At 49.2% G+C, this 25,016-nt stretch overlaps 1 protein-coding gene across 5 annotated transcripts in view; it reads left to right on the forward strand.

The window, feature by feature from the left end:
- The window catches only part of FAM184B (family with sequence similarity 184 member B), a 192,396-nt gene that overhangs the window by 162,672 nt on the left and 4,708 nt on the right, over positions 1-25,016 (forward strand). For all 5 annotated transcript variants that reach the window (XM_030314144.1, XM_030314143.1, XM_030314142.1 and 2 more), the window contains 7 exons: positions 4,265-4,394; positions 5,138-5,350; positions 13,575-13,728; positions 17,268-17,431; positions 20,027-20,199; positions 21,280-21,426; positions 23,549-23,666. In XM_030314144.1, the coding sequence (XP_030170004.1) occupies positions 4,265-4,394; positions 5,138-5,350; positions 13,575-13,728; positions 17,268-17,431; positions 20,027-20,199; positions 21,280-21,426; positions 23,549-23,666 (1,099 nt within the window). The remainder of the gene's footprint in view (positions 1-4,264; positions 4,395-5,137; positions 5,351-13,574; positions 13,729-17,267; positions 17,432-20,026; positions 20,200-21,279; positions 21,427-23,548; positions 23,667-25,016) is intronic.

Raw genomic sequence — 25,016 nt, forward strand, 5'->3', positions numbered from 1 at the left:
CCTGGGTGGCGCAGTTGGTTAAGCGTCCGACTTCAGCCAGGTCACCATCTCGCGGTCCGTGAGTTCGAGCCCCGCGTCAGGCTCTGGGCTGATGGCTCGGAGCCTGGAGCCTGTTTCCGATTCTGTGTCTCCCTCTCTCTCTGCCCCTCCCCCGTTCATGCTCTGTCTCTCTCTGTCCCAAAAATAAATAAAAAACGTTGAAAAAAAAATTTTAAAAAAGATTCTTTTTTCTTTTTCTAGGTCCTTCACCATTCCACATCAGTAGTCAAAATAGCCTATTTATTTCTACAAATAAGGCTGTTAGGATTGTATTCTGGACTGAACTAAATCTATAGTACAGGGGCACCTGGGTAGCTCAGTGGGTTAAGCGCCCAACTCCGGCTCAGGTCATGATCTTGCGGTTTGTAGGTTCAAGCTCCTCATCAGGCTCTGTGTCAGCTGAGAGCCTGGAATCTGCTTCGGATTCTGTGTCTCCCTCTTCTCTCTGTCCTTCCCCCATTTGTGTGCTTGCTCTCTCGCTCGCTCGCTCTCTCTCAAAAAATGAATAAACATTAAAAGAAGAAAAAAATTAAAAAATAAAAAAATAACTCTGTAGTTCACTTTAGAGTAGACTAACATCTTAACAACATGGAGTATTTCAATCACTATCATTCTGTCTGTAAATAAAGACATTTTTACTCTTCTTTTTCTCACCTGTAGTTCTTTTTCTTACTTTATAGGACTGGCCAGGACAATGTCAAGTAGTGTGAACAGAATTTTTGCCTTGTTTCCAATCTTAGGAGGAAAGTGTTCAACATTTCACCATTAAGTATGTTTGCTGTAGTTTATCATAGATTATCTTTTTCAGGTTGAAGAACTTCCCTTCATTAGCCGTATCCCCCCAAATAAAGATGTGTCCTTTTTTAATTATCATTGAATTTGAAATAGGCAGTTATTTTTTAGGACATGAAAACACTAATCATCCAAGAAAAAATTGATAAATTGGTCTTCATCAAAATTAAAATTTCTGCTCACTAAAAAAGTACTGTTAAGAAAATAAATATACAAAGCTCAGAGAAGTTATCCAGTCTGTATCCAGAGTATATAATGACTTCCTATAAATCAATAATAGCAAAGATAAATATATTTGTAAGTGGATAAAATGCTTGAACAGACACTTCCATTAAAAAATTACAAGAGGGGCGCCTGGGTGGCGCAGTCGGTTAAGCGTCCGACTTCAGCCAGGTCACGATCTCGCGGTCCGTGGGTTCGAGCCCCGCGTCAGGCTCTGGGCTGATGGCTCGGAGCCTGGAGCCTGTTTCCGATTCTGTGTCTCCCTCTCTCTCTGCCCCTCCCCCGTTCATGCTCTGTCTCTCTCTGTCCCAAAAATAAATAAACGTTGAAAAGAAAAATTAAAAAAAAAATTACAAGAAACAGGGGTACCTGAGTGGCTCAGTCGGTTAAGCATCCAACTTTGGCTCAGGTCATGATCTCATGGTTCATGAGTTCAAGCCCCGCGTCAGGTTCTGTGCTGACAGCTCAGAGCCTGGAGCCTGCTTCAGATTCTGTGTCTCCCTCTGCCCCTTGGCCACTTGCACTCTGTCTCTTGCATTGTCTCAAAAATAAACAAACAGGGGCGCCTGGGTGGCGCAGTCGGTTAAGCGTCCGACTTCAGCCAGGTCACGATCTCGCGGTCCGTGAGTTCGAGCCCCGCGTCAGGCTCTGGGCTGATGGCTCAGAGCCTGGAGCCTGTTTCCGATTCTGTGTCTCCCTCTCTCTCTGCCCCTCCCCCGTTCATGCTCTGTCTCTCTCTGTCCCAAAAATAAATAAACGTTGGAAAAAAAAAATAAATTAAAAAAAAAATAAACAAACATTTAAAACAAATTTTTTTTTAATTACAAGAAACAGACACGTCCAAAAAACAGTTCCATAAGCACATGACTATGTGTTTCACATCAAAGTCATCAGGGAAATGCAACTTAAAGTTACAGTGACATACCATTTCACACCCACCAGAAAGACTAAAATGAAAAGGACCGAAGACCCAAAACATCGGCAATGATGTAGAGCAACTGAAGCTCTCGTACGTTGCTGGTGGGAGCGTAACATGGTGCAGCCACCCCAGAAAACCATTCGATGGTTTTGTAAAAAGTTAGTCATACATCTACCAGCAATTCCCATCCTAGGTCTTGAAGCAAACGAAATGGAAACACAGATCCACGAAAATACTTGTACAGGAATATTTCTAGCAGCCTTATTCACAATAGCCCAGAAATGTAAACTACTCAACATGTCTATCAGTAGGAAGATGGGTGAACAAATTGCGGCATATTCACATAATGAAACACTACTCATCCACGAAAGTGTGCCCCACTGATATGCTCAACAACGTGGGTGAATCCTGGAGACACCGTGTTGAGGAAAAGAATCAGACAGAAGAACACATACCATATGATTCCATGTGTATGATGCTGAAGATTAGGAAAAAGTATTCTGTAGTGATGGAAGTCAAAACACTGGCTACCTGTGAGTGGACATTGGCGAGAAGAGGGTGCAAGGGGAGCTTTGGAGTAATGAAAGTGTCCTAGATTTGGATTGGAATGTTGGTTTTATAGTTGTATATATTTGTCAAAACTCATTGAATTGTAGACTTAAGATCTGTTTCACTATATGTAAATTTTATCTCGATAAATCATTTCAGGGCACCTGCGTGGCTCAGTCGGTTGAGCGTCCGACTTCGGCTCAGGTCATGATCTTGCAGTTTGTGGGTTCGAGCCCCACGTTGGGCTCTGTGCTGACAGCTCGGAGCCTGGAGCTTGTTTCAGATTCTGTGTCTCCCTCTCTCTCTGCCCCTCCCCCACTTGTGCTCTGTCTCTCAAAAATAAATAAATGTAAAAAAAGTTTTAATAAATCATTTCAAAAATAATAGCTGAGCCCTGGGAGGAAGTCCAGTGTCCCCCTCAGGAGTCGTCGGGGTGAGCTAACCTGGTCCACATATCCAACGTGGTCACATGGCTTCTCACTCTTGCTGGAGGCCTCTTCTCTGCTGATCCCCTTCTGACGGTCTCCTAATCCTTGGTTTGTTTCATACCCAGAGCTCAGACCCAGGGGGCTTCTGTTTGTTTCTCCTTCAAGGTAGTTATCCTCAAAAGCTTAAAGGATTACCTAAAAGAACCAGAATGCAGAGAAAGAAACCTCTCCTTGCTAAGTGTTTGGTTAATTCTTTATATAATTCTTACTATGTGCCTGACATGGTTTTAAGTTTTTAAAAGATATTTACTCTATTAATCCTTACAACATTCCATGTGAATGTTACCATTACTAACCCCATATTACAGATGAGGAAATTTAGGCCCAGATAGTTTAAAGGCCTCCCCCAACATCTCATAACTGGTCCACAGTAGGACTGAATTTGACTCTGGGGAATCTGGTTCCAGTTCATGCTCTGAACCACATTGCTGTGCTGCTCTTGGCTTCCTGTCTTCCCTTTCAGGGGTCCCTGCTGACTATCTATTCCTTTACCCCCCAGCTTGTGCCCATGTTGCTGGGCCTCCCTGCCTCTGCCAAGCCAGAGATCCCCCTTCTCCCCCTTATCTGCCTTTCTTCCCAGATAAGGGCCCTCCCCTCTTAACCTCTGGTCCTCTGGCCTAATGTCCTTGCTGGAAGGAGAAAACTCCACCTACATCCTAGCAATCTCTGCAGAGATGCCCACGGCATGGCATTCTTTCACACTGCTACACAGGATAAATACTTAAAATCCCAGTTCGCAGTCAGTTATATTTGAATTTCTCTGCTGGTTTAAAAGTTCAGCATTAAGTAAAGGAAGGTCTGCTCCAAAGACTTCCTTGAGCATCTGTCCTGGAACACAGAAACTCCTGCAGCTTTAACCCAGCATCTTCTTGTTCGTGCTGTATATGTAAAGGCCTCTTTGCAATCCTCCTATGTATTCCTGGGACCGTCAATAAATGGTATGAGCATGCTTTGAAAAGTGTAAAGTGCTGTATTCAAGTAAAGCATTATTATCTCTTTTTTTTTTCATCTTCAGGAAGAGTTGTGAAATTAGGCCATAGAGACCTCTTTTTTGGAGCTCCCAAGGGCCCCATAAGTAACTCATAACTGAGAATTGTGATAACACTTAGAACTGTGTGTCAGGTTACTTTTTAAAGCCAAGGAAAATGTTTCTCACCCCACTCACTGCCATGGCAGGTCCCCTCTCCCAGCCCGAGGTGGTCACGTCATTCTCCACCCAGGACTTTGTGTGATTTGGGCCTCTCTCTCTTCAAAGGATCAAAGTGCCCCTCAAGGAAGGAGATGGGCTGCAGCCTCCACTGAGCTCTTTGCTGGAGGAGAAGGCACCCGACATCCAGCGTCTGCAGGAGGAGTGGCAAAGCCAGAAGGCCAGATTGCAAGCCCAGGTAGGACAGCCATGGGGGGGGGGGGTGCCCTCACTCTGAGGGAGACCCTGCCTCCTTCTCATCCCTACAGACAGCCTTGGAAATACATGCAAGGACTGATTCATGGGGAGGGCATTCCGGGTCAGGGCAAGGTGGGATTCTTGGCTTCATTCATTCATTCATTTATTCATTCATTCAACACATCCTGTGGCTCATGAGTACCTGCCATGAGCCAGGAACCCTTCTAGATGCTTGGGATACATCAGTGAACAAGTTAAACAAAAGTCTTGCATTACAGCGTTTATATTACAGTAGAGGAAGTGGGTACAGACTGTAAATACTAGACATACGAATTAAGTAAAGCTCATGGTGTATTAAGAGGATGATAGGGTTTCAGGAAAAAGGAAAAGCAGAACACGATAAGAAGGATTGAGAGGCTATCTGGTGATGGGCGGGGGGGGGGGTGTAATACTAAATGGGATTGTCAGAGAAGACTTCATTGGTCCCCTCTTTGGTTTCTCTTGGATAGTTTACATCCCAACCCCCCTGCCCCTCTCACCTGGCATCTGTGACTCTAGCCAGGAAGCCCCCCGGAGACTGGCCATCCCCAGGTGTTTCAAGGTTACAGGTGCCCTCCTCAGAGTGCCCACAGATAAAGGAGGCTCAGCTGGGTTGAGATGCTCAGAACACTTATTCTTTTAAAAGTATCCCAGGAAGGGAGAGGGAGGGGAGCTAGCCTGAGGGCAGGATGCCCTGGCGGGCAGGTCTCCCAGATGCAGCAGGCTCTGGAGCAGTGCGCCAGCAGCTACCGGGAGGACCTGCAGGAGCTCAAGCAACTCTCCGACCACGAAAGGGAGAAGCTGCAGCACGAGCTCCAGGAGACCGTTCAGCAGAACCAGGCCATGAAAGCCCAGCTCGAGGCCTCCCACCAGCGAGCCTTGCGCATGCTTGAGAAGGCCAAAAATCAAGAACTCAAGGTAAGGGTGATAGTCATGAAAGCCACTATTTACTGAGCGCTCGCTATGCAAGCACCTGCTATGCACTACATGGGGTGCCTTTCCTTTTGTACATTATCTCCAATCCCCACATGAATCCTACAAGGTTACTGTTATCATGGCCCCTTTTTTCAGATGAGGAAAAAGGTTCAGAGAGATTTATTAACTTACTTAGGGTCACACGACTGGTAAGTGGCCAAGGAAGGATTCACACATGGGTTCTGTTGTGCTTCTTGTACTGCTTCTCCTTATTCGCGTGTGATCTTGATAACATGAGAACTACTTTCTTTATGACTTGGGCAATGTCGCGTGTGATGCATGCTGGGAGAGGCAGGCTTGGCCCAGAGGTAAAAACAGAGAGGACAGCTTGGAAAGTTGGGATGAGGTGGTCAGGCCCACAACAATGTGTAATCCAGCAGGAGCACTTTTCATCGATCTCCTACCTCCTGCTCTCTCAGGAGCTGAGTCTCCTACTATGTCACAACACACTGTCTTCCTTGGTCATGGCAGTCTGCATGCACTAACGAATGACTTTTTTATATGATCAGATCTACTAAGTGAAGCTCCTTGAGGCAGGAGCCATCTGTATTTGTTCATCACTGATTCTTGACCTACTCCACAATAGTTGCTTAGTAAAGTGTCTCACTGAATTAAAGTCTCAAGTGGTTTTTAAGTTTATTTATTTATTTTGAGAGACAGAGAGAAAGCATGGGTCGTGAGGGGTGGACAGAAAGAATCCCAAGGAGGCTCTGCACTGACAGTGCAGAGCCCAACACGGGCCTCGAACCCACCAACCATGAGTTCATGACCTGAGCCAAAGGAAACGCCGGGATAAACTAAGCCAGAGAGACTCTGAATTAGGAAATACCAGTCACAGAGGCTGGGGTGAGGCTTGGGTCTGAGAACAGGTGTAGGTGAGAATCTGTATACTGAGCCATTAGACAGGCTGCTGCCACCTCTGTCCTGTCCCCAGAAGTGCGTTCTCCTGCTCAGCTCCAGAAGGCAAGTAACTAGAACATAGACCCCCTAAGTAGGAGACTGAAGAACCTTCTCTAGAGAAATTAAACCGTCCTGGAGAAAAGACCTGTAGATTCTCACATTTGTGGGCCTCTAGTAAAATTGCTAGTTGGCCATCTGGTCAACCTCCAGAGGGAGCCCACCACCCAGTAGCTTTCAGTGCTCCATCTAAAATATGAAACGACAGCTAACCTTTTTATGGAAGCCACTAACATGGAAGTTGGAATCCAAGATTATGGAGGGAGAAGGAAAAGATGCAGAAGAAATGGTTAATGCAGTCGGAAGAAAAAGAGGAAAAAAAGCTTCTGAGGATTGATCTCCTCAGAATTAAAAGATGACATTTGCATCCGTGAAACATGAAGCAACATGCTATTTGTAAAGGAGGGGCAATTAGAGTAAGGAAGAGCTCTTTATATTATATATATAATGTCAGAATTTCTAAAAATCAAGAAATGATTTGAAATGTAAAAAATGAAGAAACTTTCTGGAAAGCAAAGATAGAAAGAACATGAAATGGATGATGGAGGAGAAGGAACAAGAAATGGAGAGACTAGATGTCAGCTAGGACCCTGATATCTAACAAATGGGAGTTCCAGAAAGAGATAATGGAGGGGAGAGTATTTTCAAAGAAACAATGAAATCCTTAGACCTATATGAGAAGGACCCCTACCGTGGTTCTTCTTGAAATTTCAGGACACCAGGGAAACAGACGCAATTCCAAAGCTTCTAATGCGGAAAAGCGATACCAGGCACAAAGTACTTGAATCAGAACGTCATCAGATATCTCCACAGCCAACACAAGAAGCTAGAAGCCAACGGGCGATTTTGAGAAATTTAATTAAAACTATTCATAACTGTGAGAATTGATTACAAATATTTACTGGGATATGAAGTATTAGGAAATTTACCTTCTGTTATCAATTTATTGCCTCTCAGCTCCCAATTCATTCTTCAGTGCTTGTCCTGAAATAATGACCAGATTCTTGAAGCATTTCTCCTTTGCAGAGGGCTCAATGTTAAGCTTTGTCAGTAGAGGGCGCTGGAGGCACCTTGTAGGAGGAAAGAGGCTTCTCTTCCTGGTTCTGGCAGCTGTGTTTTTGCTTTGTTTCTGGCTTCATTTGCACAGTTGAACAGTGATGTGGCCGTGTGAGGACATCAGGTGTTACTCTGCCCCTGTAACCTCGCAGTGACCCCACAACCATGGCCAGTGACTACCTTCCTGTGGCCTCCCCTTGTGGACACAACACACTCCAGCCCTCACGCGTACACACCCTGACTCTCCCTGGGATCCTGCCAATGTCCACTGTTGCCTACAGCCCAGAGATCGTTCTGTGCAAGCCTCCTGAGAAAAATACTGTCTGCTCTGGCCCTCATGCCTTCATGGTGCCCCCATGTCCTCTGAGCATCACCAACTGTGGCTCATCTGTGCCATGGAGGGTTGTTCCTGCTTGACCAACTCTGGCCTGGGCAGCCCAGTGATCTTCTCCACCAGTGAGCTGCCAGCATGCCTTCTCCAACAAGGTCTGGACCCAAACTGGGGAAGGACTCCCCCCCTTCCAAGTTATCCTTGTCTTGGGTGCTCTCTCTCAGCCTCAGGACACCTGGAGTTCTCTTTGCATCTCTAGAGTTACTCCCCTGTCATAGCGCAATAGTTCTTTATATTGAGCTTCTCCAACTTAAAATACTGTGTGGTTTCTGTCTCCTGTTGGACCCAGACTGGTATACCTTCCATGTACTTTTTCTTAGGAAGGTCCTTGAAGAGTGGCCCACAAAAAAAAAGGGAGCAAACCAAGGACGAGGGAATAAGAGAGATCTAGGATAGAGGAATCCAGTGTAGGAGAAGGAAAAGGGAGGAGCTCAGCTATGCTGCTGGCTGAGCCACAACTCAGTGTGGGCTGGAGCAAGAGGACTGAGGTCCCGGGAGAAGGGCTCTGGGGGAAAATAGAACTGATGGATTCTCTGATCAACTTGGCCACGTGGAAAGTTGTATTGGCAGTGTTTACACACACACACATGTGGGTTTTTGGATTTTTTTTTTCATGTTTATTATTTATTTTGAGAGAATGTGAGGCAGGGAAGGGCAGAGAGAGAGAGAGAGAGAGAGAGTCCCAAGAAGGCTCCATGCTGTCAGCACAGAGCCCAACACAGGGTTCCATCTCATGAACCGCAAGACCATGACCTGAGCTGAAATCAAGAGTCGGATCCTCAGCCAATTGAGCCACCAGGAGCCCCCCAACACACACACACACACACACACACACACACACACACACACACACAAATGTTTTACAAAGCTTTTAGATGTTATAGGAAGTTTTAGCCAAATATTCCAAGAAAGCTAAGCAACGTTTTTTAAGCTTAGCGAAGAAAGCTAAGCAAGTTATTTTAATACAAGGAAAAAGAAAAAGTTGTGCAGGTAGGCTTAAATCATAATAGTTTATTTCACTTGGGAATGAACTGTATTTACTCATAATAATAAAGGTATTGAATTTATGTCACTATACTGAAAAAGTAATTTAATGAAATATGAGGAATGGAAGGGGGGGAGTGTATGAGACCTGAAATCCTCATCTACCCTAATGGGAAGATAATTCCTAATGTCTAATACAACTAAGATGAAGCAGAATGGAGATTCTAGCCTGGTGATGGTAGTAAATCCCAGAAGAAGCAATGAGATTTGTCATTGGCGGCCTCCAGAGAACAGGGGGCAGAGAGGAAAAGGAGGGTTCCAAGGTGCTGGTTTTCCTTACTGTTAATACTATTTAGCCCTTTATACTATGTGTATTCATTGCCCTGATAAAAATACAAAATAAGCTTTAACAAAAAAAGAAAAATGAAACAATGCATGTGGACTACTTGGCACTTGGTAGGTGTTCAAAAAATGTGAGTTCTCTTTCTTCTTTTACAAGAGCTCAGGTTGATGAGATCCTAGGCTGTTAGGTGGTGGGTAATTCTGGCCTTTGTGTTTTCCTGAACTTTACCCATTCAGGCTGCAGACCTTGACCCTTGATTTCAGGCAGAGGAAGCAGGGAGGCATGGCCCACTGGTGGGGAGGAGAAGTTCCAGGGGCTTTGGTTGATTGGAAGAAGGAACATGTGAGGTCTGGCCTCAGGAGAGGGGGATATCCTGCAGTTCTTAGCTCCAGTCCCTGGAGACCCTGCAGGCTCACGGGGTCCTTGTTGCTGGCTCAAATCTGATGATTCCAAATGACACCAAAGAAATCAAGTTCCAATTCTAAATGGCAGATAGAGGGGCGCCTGGGTGGCTCAGTTGATTGTCAGACTTCAGCTCATGATCTTGCAGTTTGTGAGTTCAAGCCCCGCATCGGGCTGTCAGCACAGAGCTTGCTTTGGATCCTCTGCACCCCCCCACTCTCTCTGCCCCTCCTCCACTTGCATGTTCTCTCCTCTTTCTCTGTCTCAAAAATAAATAAACATTAAAAAAAAAAAGAATGAAATAGCAGATACATAGTCATTCCTGGGACAGGATAGTGATGAAGGGTGGGATGCATGCGTTCAAATCCTGGGTCTGCCACTTATGAAGTGTGGGCTCAGGCAGTCACTCAGCTTCTTTGTGCCTCAGTTTACTCATTTATCAAATAATAGCTAATAGGACCATTGAGAGCCTCAAAAGAGATAATACATGTCAAGTACTTAGAACCATATGTGGCTAAGAGCTTGTCTTTGTCCATTCAGGCTACTGTAACAGAATACCATGGACTGAGTGGCTTGTAAACAACAGAAATTTATTTCCCACAGTTCTGGAGGCTGGAAGTGCAAGACCAAGCACCTACTGGTTTCGTGTCTATTGAGAGCTCACTTTCTAGTTCACAGACACCTGTCTTGCTGTCACCTCACATGGGAGTAGGGGCAGGGAGCTTTTTAGGACGTCCTTTACAGGTGCACTGATTTATGAGGGCTTCACCATCGTTGACCTAATCACCCCCCAGAAGCTCCACCCCTAATACCATCATTTTGGGGATCAGGTTTCAACATACGAATTTGGGGGATGGGAGGTATAAACATCCTGTCTCTAGCAGAGCTCAAGTGTTTGAAGATCCCCTGTCACTGCTCACTCATGATTCTGCAGTTACTTATTGAGCAGTGACTGCAAACTACCACGGTGCTGAGCTCCAGAGATTCCAAGATAACACACTCCTGTCTTTATGGAGCTCACCTCTAGAGGGAAAGGCAACCACTCAAACAGGCTGCTGCAATTCAGTGAATTGGAGCTATGAAGCAGTTGCCCAAGGTATTTGGGGAGCACAGGGAAAGGAGACTTTACCCAGGATGGGGCACGGAAAGAATGATATTGTGATTTATAAAAAGAAATATTATTTAGTCTTAGTCTCATTTCTGACACAGAGCTCCTAAAACTCTTGGAACTTCCTAAGTGATGAGAGCAGCTAAGGTGTCTTTTGTTATGTTAAGGAGGTGGCTTCTGGACCCCACCTGAGGGTTGGGGAGCTGGTGGCCAGGGGAACCAACCTTAGGATTGGAGGGTTGGAACTTTCAGTCCCACCCCTGACCTCTGGGGAGAGGCTGGAGATCCAATCAATCAAATGGCCAATGATTTAATTAATCATGTCTATGTGATGAACCCTCTTAGAAACCCAAAAGGAGGGGGCTCAGAGAGCCAGGTGGGTGAACACATCCAAGTACCAAAAAGGTGACACACCCCAGTTCCCTGGGAACAAAAGCTCCTGCGCTTGGGACCGTCCCAGACCTCTTCCTGCATGTCTCTTCACCTGGCTGTTGATTCATATCCTTTAATATCCTTTGCAATAAATCGATAATCTAGTAAGTAAATGGGTTTCCTGAGTTCTGTGAGCCACTCTAACAAGTTAATCGAATTCAGGGAGGGGGTCATGGGAACCTCTGACTTATAGCTAGTTGGTCAGAAGCACAGGTAACAACCTAGTCTTGCAATAGTTACCTGAAAGGAGGGCGGTCTTGTGGGACTGAGCTCTCACCCCGTGGGACCTGCTGCTGTCTCCGGGTAGATAGTGTCAGGACTGAGTTGAATTGTGGGACATTTGGGCTTCGATCATTGCTTGTTGGGGTAGGGAACCCACACCCCCCACCACCCACATACATTGTAATGGGTGTCAGAACCTTTGTAGAGACAGAGTAAAAATGGGCCTTTGGGGCGGCTCTAAACCGACCAGAGCAAAAGCAGAGCAAACTTCCCATAGGTTTACTGGAGCAACTCACCAAGGAAGAGGGTCCAGTTTGATAAAAACCCTGGGTGCTAAACTTTGCTTAGTCCTCACTGCTAAGGGCTACTGCCCCCAGGCACAGAGGGCCTGGATCACAGACTGAGAGACTTTGGCACTGTCTTGGGCAAGCCTTAGCTCATACCTCTCAGTTCCCATTTCCCTTGGGATAAAAATGGCCACCAGTTGGAGTTCTCTGAGCCTTGCAGCAAGTGCAGGAGGAGGAAATATCAGAGCCTGAAAAGCAGGAGACTCTTCCTTCTTATTAAAGAAACTCAGCACCGTTTGAGTTTCCCATGGGAGGAGTAAATCCGGTCCCATTTCTAGGAAGCCAAAGGCACAAGTAAGCATCTGGAGGCCCTGCTGCATTCAGCTAGCTGTCTGGGGGGGGGGGGGGGTTGGAGGTGGGAGGGCTCAGTGCTCCCCAGCAGGAGCCTCCTGCCTTTGCTGAAACCCCATTTCTCATTGGGCCCAGGACCGCTGCCGCCCAAGGTTGCGATCCTGCCCCTAACTTTACCTGTCTGCAGTCAGGTCAGTCCCTGCAGCTGGCTCTTAAAAAGGGGGAGGGAGGCGATATTTGCCGCATCTTTCCTGTGTGACTTTCGAAAACCAGTCCATCTCCCCCAGCCTCAATTTCCTCATCTAAAAGGTGGGCTGTGTCTTAACTGGAATTCTCTGTTGTAAACAAACAAACAAAAAATAAAAAACAGAAACTTAATACATTTCCTATCGCTGCTGTAACACATTGGTGGCTGAACACATCAAAGATTTATTACCTGACAGTTCTGGAGGTCAAGGTGTTGGCAGGAATGTGCTCCTTCTGAAAGCTCTCAGGGAGGATCTGTTTTCCTGCCTCTTGAGGCTTCTAGAGGCTGTCTGCTTTCCTTGGCTCCCGGCCCCTTCCTGCATCATCAAAGCCAGCAGCCTAGCATGGAACATCTTCCGATACCCGCCTCCCTTCCCCTCTCCCCCATCACCCTCCCAACTCCTCTCCCCCTCCCCTCTCCCTCCGCTTCCTCTTAGCACCTCTCCTCTCACTGGCTCTCCCGCCTCCCTCTGGTAAGGACCTTTGTGACCACATTGGACCCTCCCAGATAATTTGGGATAATCTCCCATTTCAGGATCCTTAACTAAATCACACCTGCACACTCCTTTTACCATGTAAAGTAACATATTCACAGGGATTATTCCAGAGATTCCAGTAACATATTCCAGGGATTCCCACGTGGACATCTCAGGGACCATTCGTGGTTCCTGCCCCAGAAACCACCTTGAGCTAGCTTTGCTGTGGAGAGATTTCTATTAAAGTTTACACAGCTGCTCATAGAACCCACTTTGGGTGTTTGATATATAAGAGAGTTTCAATAAATGAATGTTGAGTAAAAGAATGACTGAATGAATGAAATAATTATAAATGAAGTAAGTAATAAAAGAATAAGTGAACCTAAAGGCAGAGACCCAGCCAGTTCTGAGGACCAGACTAGACCAGAGACTGAAGAAGCTATACGGGCCCCTCCTTCTGTCACTGCTGCTCTGCTCTGCACTCAGCCTTTGGCTGTCCTCACACACAGCTCTCTGCACCTCTCTGGTCCTGGGGCAGGTGCGAGTGAGATGGTCACCTCACTCCTCCGAGTGTGTTAAAACGAACCAACCAGTCAGTGTCTGTCTGTTTCTTGCTCGCTCTCTCCCTGGCCTCCTAACACCAAATTCCCAAAGACTGGCTCAGGTTAGAACAGGTGTCCACTCTAGTCTAATCAGCTGTGGTTTGGGGGTCAGGTTCACATGGCACAAAATGGCTGCTGGGGCCCAGCTGTCACTGTCATCCCAGATGGGTTGGGGAATGTCCTCTGTAGCCCGATGAGGCCTCCACCCAACAGTGGTGAGTGCTCTGTGCGCCCTGGTGCAGAGGCAGGACTTGGCAGAGGGGACAGGCCTCCCCTCCATTCCCACTTTCTCCCACTTTCCCCCCCGCAGGCCGCAGAGGAGCGCCTGAGGAAGGAAGCCAGCCACAGCCTGCAGATCCAGCACCAGGCGCACCGGCTGGAGCTCCAGGCCCTGGAGGAAAAGGCCCGGCAGGAGCTCCAGGGAGAGCGGGAGAGGACGCAGGCTCAGCAGGCTCTCGCGTTAGGTAAGGAGCCAGCCAGCCGCCCCTGGGAGGGCCTGGCTACCCCGCCGAGTTCACGCGTGGACACCTGGGGCAAGATGGGGCCCGGGGGTCTGTGGGCACACAGGTCAGGGTGGGACACCGGGGTTGGGAGGCGGGTGTCACTGCCAGTCTCGGTTTCCTTTTCTGGAAAGTGGAGTCACAGTTGTCCCTACCTCATAGGGGCGTTGTGTGGACTTGAAGAGAGATTAAATACAAAGTGCCCAGCATATGACAGGAGCCCAGTGAATGCGGACTGTAGTGTAGGTTTTCTGCTATCCCCAAGCAGAGCGTTCCTATGAAACGTGTCATGAGCCGAAATGGCAAAGAGCGAAGAAGCAGTTACCATTAATTTAAATGGAAGAAATCTTGAGCGTTCCCAGGCCCCCCATATCACCTCTCTGAGGCTTTCCTCATACCGTAGGACACATCTTGCTAACGGATGAACACAATAGATGGAGAAACAGCCCAGATGCTCACAGACACCGCTCGGAGCCCCGGTGCTTGGGCCTGAGATTCTGGGTGTGGTTCCCGCGGAAGGCGCTGGGGGGCGCGCGCTGCCTCTGGACTTCTCGCTGCAAAATCAGCAGTGAAGGCTGTTGTCGCTTTTCACTTTGTTATATAAAAATTAAAATCCTCTTCAGATTTCTCTGGGTTAGTGAAAATAGGTTCTAATGTAGGTGAACTTTTTTTTAAGTTTTAAAAAAATGTTTAACGTTTATTTTTGAGAGACAGAGACAGAGCACGAACGGGGGAGGGGCAGAGAGAGAGAGAGAGAGAGAGAGGGAGGTGCAGAATTCTAAGCAGGCTCCAGGCTCTGAGCGGTCAGCACAGATCCTGATGCGGGGCATGAACTCACAAACTGTGAGGTCTTGACCTGAGCTGAAGTCGGATGCTTAACCGACTGAGCCGACCAGGCGTCCCTGTAAGTGAACTTTTGAAAAGTAGAGGCACCTGTATTATCACCATCATCATCATTATTAAATATAACCAGATCGCTGAGCCTTCATGAGAGTTTCATGGGATTGTCTCAACCTCTCATTTCCGTTCGGAAGATTCCTGAAAATCTGGGCAACTTACACCTCCAGACTCCTGTGGTTACTCTGCTTCCTTTGCCTGCGCGGCCCCCCATGATCCTCAGCATGAAACTCACCTCCTCTTTCCACATCCAAAACCAGTCACACAAAGCATTCTGGAAGTTACCAGAAGCAGTAACGATCTCCTGAGTCAAATCGTCTGGACTTGAAGCCCAGTTCCAACACTCACTAGTGTTGCATCCACGCGACTCCTGAAACAGAATGCTACGGGCACCAGTGACAGTTGCAACAAAGTTTATTACAATGAGAGGCAAGGCCGACCGATCGGGACCAACACTCTTGATGAGAGTGTGGCCCCGAACAGCCGGGGTACAGAGTTTTTAAAGCTGATCACATCGTTTTATCGTTATCTGGGAACAGAACAGAGAAACAGTTCCCAGATGAGTTAGAAACAGTTGCCAGATGAGTCAGAAACAGTTATCGAATGAGGTGATTATTTTAGACTTTCTGCCGCTAAGTTGCAACCAGTGGATCTCCTTGACCTTGTCTCTGATGCTCTTTTTTGAGCTTTTGTTTCCTTCATTGGTAAAGCCTGATTCACGAGAGTATGAAGTATGATTTACAAGAGTAAAAGCAAGGTTGTTATCTTTTGACCTTCAGTGTCAGAACGAAGTTGTTATCTTTCAAGCTAAGCATTAGCCCTACAGTACAATTTAACCCTTACACTAGTTGTGTGACTTTGGGCAAGTTACTTACCTATGCTGTGCCTCAGTTGCTCATCTGTAAAATGGGAATAACAGCATCCACCTAGTGTGCTACACAGATGTGGCTGACCCTAGAAACTTCTGTTTTTGTAGATCAACTTTTCCCTCATTTTCTCATCTTCCTTCTCTCTTTTTTAAAAAATATTTTAATTTTATTTATTTATTTTGGGACAGAGAGTGGGGGGGGGGGAGGGGCAGAGAGAGAGGGAGAGAGAGAGAATCCCACGCAGGCTCCGCACTGTCAGCACAGAGACTGATGCAGGGCTTGAACTCTTGAACTGTGAGATCAAGGCCTGAGCAGAAACCAAGAGTCAGATGCTTAACTGAGCCACCCAGGCGCCCGCCTTTCTCACTCTTAGGAGCAAGACAAATGCCTCCCCTTATTTCATGCCTAGCATTAAAGATCATATTGGCCTTACTAAATATTTCTTTTCACACCCAGATGGGGGTCTCCTTAAGAGAATTTGGGAGAAGAGCATTTTCTTTACCTGTGTAAGTGAATAAGATCTACCTGCTGCTTGGGTGAGCTTTCATTAGACAGCATGTCCCGCTGACTGCACGTCAGCACATCCGCTCTATTTCTGGAGGAAGTGACGCGGGAAGCAGGCAGGAGAGAGACAGAGAGAGAGAGAGAGAGAGATTCCCCAGTTAGTGTCCAGGTGGGATGTGCTAAAGTTAGCAGCATCTAAAAGTGGCAGGTTACACAAGATAAGGCCCAGGGTGTACCATATGTCTCAGGTACACGACAAAATTCAGATCCGGTTGGACACCCCTGATGATTCCAGCACCCAACAGCAGCTGTCCCTGCTGCCTGTCCCCCGGCCCCTCTGATCCCACAATAGCCTGGTCCTTTCCTGGACAAAAGAGTCAGGAGAGACCCTGGGTACATGCTGGGATTCTCAACACAATCCCAGGAAGAAGGGGGTCGGTGGACTCTATAACAATGAGAGCGAATCACGGGCTTTATGAGTGGTATTGGGTGGGTGAGAGCACCTGCCACAACAGGGGGGTATTAGACATTCCTGGTCCCGATTAGCTACTGCACTGTCTGTATGAGACACACCTGACCTGCTGGTCAGCGTGTGAGGCGCAGGGAGTGTCCATCAGATTACCTGATACACTGGGGTGGAGACCCAGACATGCTGGACGGACAGGTGGATGGGTGTGGAGGGAGGGAGGGAGGGAGAAGGAGGCCAGGGGAGAGAGTGGGTACTAAATGAGCCCACTGTAGTTATGCTTTGCTAAAGAGTCTTATTGCACATATTTTTGTGATAAGGGATTTCAAAATATTGCATTGGGTGTGGATTTTTTTAAAGAAAATAAGCTGTAGAAATCACTATATTAAAATCCTAGTGGGGAAGAAAGATGATCAAGTAAAATTTTCAACATATCATCAGAATAACTAAGCTTTGCTGTGTTTGATATACTCTAACTTTCAGAGAAGTAAGTTTATGGGAAGTGTTTTGCAATGGATATGCTTTTACACTGTCATTAATTTCCACTCTAAACATCACTTGGTTATTTAACAAATGTGTGTGGAGTATCTGCCCTGTACTATCTTATGGCTATCTTACGGCTTACGGAATTATTGGAACGACGTTTCCAAAGTTAATTTGCAATAACTAAAATACAGAGTCTCGGAAGTCCGTAACAGGAAAGTATCAAACTTACTAGCCTTGAAAATCATCTTCTCTTTAAGAAATGACAGCCCTTCCTTCTGCAGAGTCCCTGAGGCAGGAGCTGTCGGAGCAGCGGGCCGCCTGCTCTGGGCACCAGAAAGACCTGGAGGTGCTGCAGGCCAAGCTGAGGGCTCTGGGCAGCTTGGGCAAGCCGCAGGCCACCGCCCAGTGTCCAGGGGACAGTGAGGACCGCACCGTCGCTGCAGAGGTCAGCACCCCCACTCTGCCCACACCGCACCCCTCTGGGAGCAGTGTCCAGGCTGCAGAGAGAAACTCATAAAGGAGGGGCCCCGGGTGCTCCTCATTCCCGTCTGAAATGGGGAAGAGCCTCGCTCCACGGTCCTGGGAGACACTCGATGGGCTTGTAGGCTCCCGTTTTGAAAAGCAGAACACAAGTTTTTTGTGCTGCGTGTTATTTTTAATGCAGACACAATAGCATTTCAGAGTGTCACTGCCTGAGAGGCCCTGGAGACAGTCAGGGTCACTCCCTCACATCTGCAGAGAATGTCTCAGAACACCTTTCCAGACAGACTCCCTGTCTGCTCCCATGAGTGGGAGCTGCCTTTTTGTCACTGAGGTTCAACACTGACTCTCTTTGAGCCTCGTAGTCAGACTTGGCCCATCAACCCCTTCCGGGTACATCCATATTCCCACATGGCTGGCAGTACAGTGACCTCCTAACAGCCCAGGCCTCTCTCCCCCCTCAGCCCACCATGTACCATATGGTGTCAGCTATTCATCCGTATAAAGGCTTCAGTGACTCCCTATTGCTATCAGAATGAGCTCCAAATGCCTAAGCCTGGCAAGGAAAAGCCTTCACCCACTGGCTGCACTTTGTATCTTCAGTCGTATCCCCTTCTGCTCTCAACGTGGGGTCTGCATCCTGCCTCTGGGCCTTTGCATGTGCCCACTCCCTGCTTGGGATGCCGTCCTCCCTCAGTGCCCAGCTTACCCTCTGTGCCGGTGGTCTCCTCTCCAATTTTAGTATATGTGCCGCCGAAGTCAGCTCTAGGGGGCTCCCCTCCACACCTGGGACCCCACCAGTCTCTGAGTACTTCTGGTTATAGTTCAGCTGGCACTGGTGTCTACCGCATGGCCCTGTTAGGGAGCCAGCATATCATGCGTGTTCTTCATGGATGTTCTCAACTGGATTAGGAGTCTTTGGAGAATCAGCCATGTCTGCCTCATTTCATCCCTGCCCCCACTCAGCACTCTGCCCGAAGTCTGCACACGGGAGAGTCTTCTCCAGGGTTTGCGGTGGCCAACCGCAATCTTCAATCTTCAATCGCTGAAGATCCGGGGGACGTGGGCATCGTTTGCTCAGGATTGTGCCAGTACTGAGCACCTGAAGACAATCTGTGTTTAATGAGAATTTAAATGATGACTCACAAGGAGCTCAGCCCAGTCAGTAAAGTCTAGCAGAGGGAAGACAGTGTGCCCCAGTAAGCATTCTAGATTGGTGGGAGCCACCCGTACCTATGGGAGGGGGTAGGAGAAATGTGGGGTCGTGACGTCTGCAATGACAAACTCCCTCCCCAAGTGCTATGGATCCTTGGATGGGTGGGATGACACCCGGCCACCAGGTGCCAGCCTTCACCTTCACCTCATTGGAGGGAAGCCCTGACCCCTCTGGGAGGAATAGCAGGGCCTCAGATGAAAACCCACACAGAGAAGAAAGGTGGGGGCGTGAGCCAGGAGGAAAGCAGCCCTGGGCAGCACGAGTGAAAGACGGAAGGGAGGGTACCCAGTACAAGGATGCGTCCTTAAGTCTGCCACCACTGCAGGTAAGTGGTGTCCCACCTGCTGGGATCTTCCGAGGAGCCCTGTGAGATCATCCTCATACCTGTCCCAGCTTGGGACAGAGGGGGATGCATTTATCCAGCAGGTTCTTTCTCCCATTAGTCAAGCATGGCCCCCCAGGACCTTAACCAAGCTCTTCCTTAACCAAGCTCTTCCATGGCCCCCCAGGACCTTAACCAAGCTCCTGGGTACCCCAGGACCTTAACCAAGCTCTAACCATGGCCCCCCAGGACCTTAACCAACCAGGTGAGTGCCAGGTGCCCACGTGCCCATGGGTGTCACACACACACAAGCCCCAGGGCAGGAAGCAAGAGGTGTGGGGCATGGGCCACAGATGTTCCCTGTGCAAAGCTGTTCTGTGTGGAATGAACAAACGCAGAAACCTTCAGGCATGTTTGAGTGAACTTGAAAACTGTAACATTCACTAACCAGGGGTTAACTCTGACCCCATTTCATTTGGACATAGATTTTTGAATTTCTATCTTGAACCACTGGCGTTCAAGTATCATTTCATTTAGCAAGCATTTATTTGGCCCCTTCTGATCCCAGCCCCCGAGCCAGGTGCCATCTGATTGGAAAACTCGAGGGGAGACGGTGCCTTCGGGAAGCCCTCCAGGCTAGTGGAGGAGACCACCATTAAACAAATGAGCGCACTTCGGTGTAATCGCTCCACAGACGGGATCGGGATTCGGTGATAGCAGAGGAGAGCGGGCTTGTCGCTTCTTCCCCGAGGCAGTGCTTTTGAAGTGGGGAGGGCGCTCTGGGTGGAGTGTTCGGCTTGCCTTGAGTCACGTTCCTGGCTCACCGTTATTAGGCTTTGTGAGGGCGGATCTGGCCAACTCGGAAGGCGGGAAAACCTGAAGAGCCTGGATGTGAGCTCCTCAGTCGGGAGCAGGCTGGTGAGGGCTCCAGGCTGGGCGGAGCACGGGTCCCCGTCCTTCGGCGGCGCATCTGGGGCCCTTGGCGCCTCCTGAAAACGCCTCTCCCGGGTGCTTCTCCCCAGGACGCGGGCGGCCCGGGCCAGGCGGGCTCCCCGAAGGGCGCCGCGGAGCCGGGTCCGAGCGAGGGCTGCGACCCCTGGGAGGAGAACTCGCAGCTCAAGGACGCGGTGCAGCGGCTGCGGGCCGAGGTGGAACAGCATCAGCAGGAGGCGCTACAGCTCCGCGAGCAGCGCAGGTCGGTCTCCGGGCGGGGCCGGAGCTCCCTTCTCCCTCGCTCCCTCCAGCGCCCCGGGGTGAGCCTCTGAACCTAAGCCTCACCCCCTGGGCTTCTCCGCAAAGGAAAGACTCCCTAACACGCTAGCACTTCCCTGATGTTACTCCCGACGCATGAAAAGGACCAGTGCTCTAGGAATTCGTCTCAAAACTGCAGGGTTTGCCCTGGGATAGAGGAGGGAACTCTGTTTCCTACAAATCAAAGAATTTCTGGGATCAGACCTTACCGTACTAGAAGTCCCTTCAAAACCAGCCTTAGGGAGGCAGTGCGGTGAAATAGCTCAGGCGGTGCCGTGTGAGCTCAGGCGAGTCCGCTAGCTTCTCCACGCCCCCGCCCTCATCCGCGAAGGAGGTAAGACCGCCACCTCTCAGGGCTGTCCTGGAATGCAGTGACATGTGGGCAGGATTTAGCACCCGCCCCGGAATGCATGGAGGAAGCGCTGGGTGAACCGCTGTTACTTTGTTCTGGACATGTGTTAGCATGATTCATCCTTGCACTAACCCTGTAAGGTAGCCACTATCATCACACCCATTTAACAGGTGAAGAAACTGAGCAGGGTGTGGCTTGCCTTAGGTCACACAGCTAGGAAGTGATGGAGGAAGACCTACCCCCTATCCCTCCCTGCCTTTCAACACTGGACTGGTGACTCCCCAGGCCTCAGAGAGTCCCAAGGATCAGTAATTCCCATACACAATCTCAGCCTCCAGGCCTCCATTTGCCCCCCATGAAGGGAGGATTTTCCAGAACACTCCAGAGCTGTCCTCCACTGCTTGCCCCTGAAGGCTTCACAGTCGGGTTTCTCCTTCATGGGATGCTGGGACAGGAGGTGCTGAGAAGGGGTCCCACAAGCAGGGTTTATCCTGGACCCCACAACCCAAGAGATCCCAGGTCTCCTTCCCAGCATCCTGACCTCATTCATAATCACCCCCGCCCATTGCCTCCCACCCCAGCCACCCAGCAGAGCGGGGAGAAACCCCAGTGCCCAAGAGGCTCAGTCCCTAGAGCCTGGGCCAGCCCGGCTGTGCTTCCCTCCACCCACAGGCTGCTGGAGGAGGATCAGCAAGCCCAACGGGCCCGGGAGGTGGAGAAGCTACGCCAGGAACACCGGAAGGAGATGCAGGCCATGGTGGCGGATTTCAGCAGTGCGCAAGCCAGGCTCCAGGCCCGGCTGGCTGCCCTGGAAACTGAGTAAGTGAGGCGTTGGGCCCCAGGTTAGGAGGCATTAGTAGAGGTACATTTTATTAGGGCCACCAACTCATCCCACTGTGCCTGGGACTCTCCCAGTTTTAAAACTAAGTTTGTTTTTTTTTTAAATTTTTTTTTCAACATTTATTTATTTTTGGGACAGAGACACAGAGCATGAATGGGGGAGGGGCAGAGAGAGAGGGAGACACAGAATCGGAAACAGGCTCCAGGCTCTGAGCCATCAGCCCAGAGCCCGACGCGGGGCTCGAACTCACGGACCGCGAGATCGTGACCTGGCTGAAGTCGGACGCCCAACCGACTGCGCCACCCAGGCACCCCTAAAACTAAGTTTTAAAGTTCTAAGTTTTAAAGTTCTGAGTTCCAAGAAGCACCTCGGTCCTGGGCAATTGGGGATAGTTCGTTACCCCCCATCATTTTATGAGACTGCATTCTCTCCGTGCAGGGCACTGGGAATCTGTGAGGAATGAACACTGCCTTATGGGCTTGGTTTGACCCCTCACCCTGGGAAGAAATCACGGGATCAAGTCTACTTTTTAATGAACATTTGCCCCATTCTAACATGCATCACCTCACTGAATCTTCACAGTCTCCTTCATGGACAGATAAAGAAACCGAGGGGGTCTTGTGCCTGTATGCATACATCCTTATTACTTATTCAACAGATGTTTATTAAGAGCCTACTGTGTGCCTGGAGTTACAGCCAGAACTAAATAAAGACCATGCTCTCATAGAGCTCAAAAATTCTCGATGGGAATTCAGACAAGAAATAAACAGATGAATATTTTTCATATCAGGTATTGAAAGTGCTAAAAGAAAAATAGGATCAGTGTCTAGGGAGTGGCAAGGGTGGGCAAGGAAGGCCTGTCTAAGGAGGTGACATTTAAGCACAAGGAGGCGAGGGAATGAGAGAGCCGTTTGGAGGAGGAACATTCCAAGTGGACACAACAGCAAGTACAATGGCCCTGGGGCCTGCTTCACATGACTGAACAGCCAGGAATAAGTGAGAGGGTGAGTGGCAGGAATTGAGATTGGTGGGCTAGCTGGGAGGGATGAAGGAGACCCGCACTAAACAGGAAGGAGTTTGGATGTGTTCAGGGTGCACCGGAAGCCATTGCAAGGCTTTGAGCAGGAATGACATGGTCAGATTTACCTTTCAATAAGGTCACTCTGGCTGCTGAGAGAAGAGACTAGGGGGTCAGGGTTAGCAGCACGGAGGTGGAAGATGACAGGTAAAGCCACCTGCCCAAGGTCAAGCCGCACTAAGTGAATCTGTTACCTGTCTGTGCTCTTAAAAACATGTTCTCCACTGTCTCCAGTACAAAGCAAACCATCCAGAATCCAGAATGAAAGGTTTTATCAGCTACCATCTAATGGGCACTTACCACAGGCCAGGTGCCCATTATCTCGCTGAATGCTCACAACCACCCAGTTTCGTGCCCCTTTTAAAGAATAGGGAACTGATGATCACAGGGAAAGGCTACGCAAGGTCACATAGCCTTTTCCTCAAGGCAGAGTAGGGATTAGATCCCAAGTTATCTCACCCCGAAGTCCCGGCCCTCTTATCAACTACACTCAGTAGGTCGCCTGCAGCCCTCACCCCCTCCCCCACCGTGCGCAGAGTTACTTCTCTCTGGTTTCGTGCTGAAAGGGCTGGGGGAACTAGCTGCCCGCAGCTCTGAGGGAGAACCAGCTCATGCCGTGCTCCGTTTCGGCCAGCAGATGACGCCAGAGCCACGTCGGCATCAGCCCAGACGTCGGGCGGGCCGCAGTGGGGGACATTTTTCTGTCGAGGCCTCTCTGCCCAGGCATCCCTGGTTCTTGAAGCTTCACTGAGGGCAGTGTGTGCATCACCCACGGGCCTTTGGTTCCTTGGCCCCGCAGCCTTGGGGTAACTGGCAGACGTCAGACTTGGAGTTGGGGTCCCGAGCTCTGCAGCCAACTCACTGGCTGGTCCCAGGCAGGGTCTCTCGGCCTCCATTTCCCCTTTTGTGAACGGAGACAGTAGCTGGCCAGGCTAAGCTCACAGCAGCGTCCCCACCCCATGCACCTGCTTGTTGTTGGGCAACGGCAGCAAGGAGACTAACTGCATGCCTGTTCCAAACAGACTGAAGGATTCCGGAGAGAAACCAGGGAAGGGGGCGTCCAGGCCAGAGGACGTTCAGCTCATAGGCCGCCTGCAGACCCGCCTGAAGGAGAGAGAGGAGATCATCAAGCAGCTCATGGTGAGGCCGTCAGGGCCACCAGGGGGTCTGCAAGGTTCCTTCTGGAGGGCCATCCACTTTGTTCTTGCCATTGCTCTGCCTACCTAGCAATTTTAATCCTGTTAACTCCAAAACCACCTTCAGAAGATCCTTGATTACTTTTGTATATTATCTGAAACAATATATACTCACTAAAAAAATTAATACAGAAAAATAGAGCCCCACCCCCCAAGCACTCAAGTCCTACAGCATCTGCCCATGGTTGATTGGTTCAGTTTTTTCATCTATGGAATTTGGGAAAATCCAGAATGGTTTGCCTTCTGTTGGAATTTTAGTAGACTCAATCAAGCCAGTTATTGTTTGTTGATCTTCCTTTTGTAAAAATGACTACCTGTTTTCCAGTTCGCAAAGCTGCCCCGGGGCCCCTTAGGAAGAAGTTTTCTCCCTCGGGGTCTGTAGCCCACAGCCACCAAGGCCTGAGGCCATTTCTTTGGAATGCCCCTCCCTCCACCTGCCCCTGAGCTTTCACGCAGTCCACCTCCCTCACATCCCTGTCTCCTGATACTCCATCCATTGCTTTGGGCTCTAACCCGGCCGCCCCGTGCTCCCTGGTCTGGTGGCAGGTTGCCTGTAGCACCCCAGCTGAACCGGAGGGCGCTGCTTCCCCTGGCTTACGTCCAGCTCTGCAGACGGTGGCTCTCGACTGGCGCCTGTCAGTGCAGCCCACGGTGGGAGGGCTAGTCGGCCACCTGAGAAGTCCGGCCACCTTCCCCACCCGTCTCTGCCTCCACCGCTTTAGTGCAAGCCCCTCTCACACGCGCAGTGAACCACTGGACTCCCCACTCACTCCAGCCTTGCCCGCACGCTGACCTCACATCAACCAGGTCAGTCTTGGGGAAGCGTGTCAGATGAGAGCTCGGCTCCATTCTGCACCGCTCACGGCCTCCCGTCCTTCCCCGAGTGAAATCCAGGATCTTCGGCAGCCTGCCAGCCTCACGTCCTCCCACACACACCCCTCTCCTCTCTCACTCCCATCCCTGCCCCTGCCACGCAGTTCCATGTCAGGACGCTGATGAGACAGGAAAACTTCACCACTAACTGAAAATTAAATGATACTAAGGAATAGCTTGTTTGCTAGGTGTGACAAGAGAATTGTGGTATTTTTTTTTAAAGAGACTTTATCTCTTAGAGATAGATGTGGATGTTTTTAAAGATGAAATTATACAATGATTGGAATCTGCTTTAAAAATAATACAGCAGGAGAGAGAAAAGTGGACAGTGACACGCATAAACAAGGTTGGTGATACAGTGATTGTACCAGCTTTTAACCTTCGGATGCCCAGAGTACCTGGTTCTCTAACTGCCCAAGAC

This window comes from Lynx canadensis, chromosome B1 (genome assembly GCF_007474595.2).
Source record: "Lynx canadensis isolate LIC74 chromosome B1, mLynCan4.pri.v2, whole genome shotgun sequence".
Lineage (NCBI taxonomy): Eukaryota > Metazoa > Chordata > Mammalia > Carnivora > Felidae > Lynx > Lynx canadensis.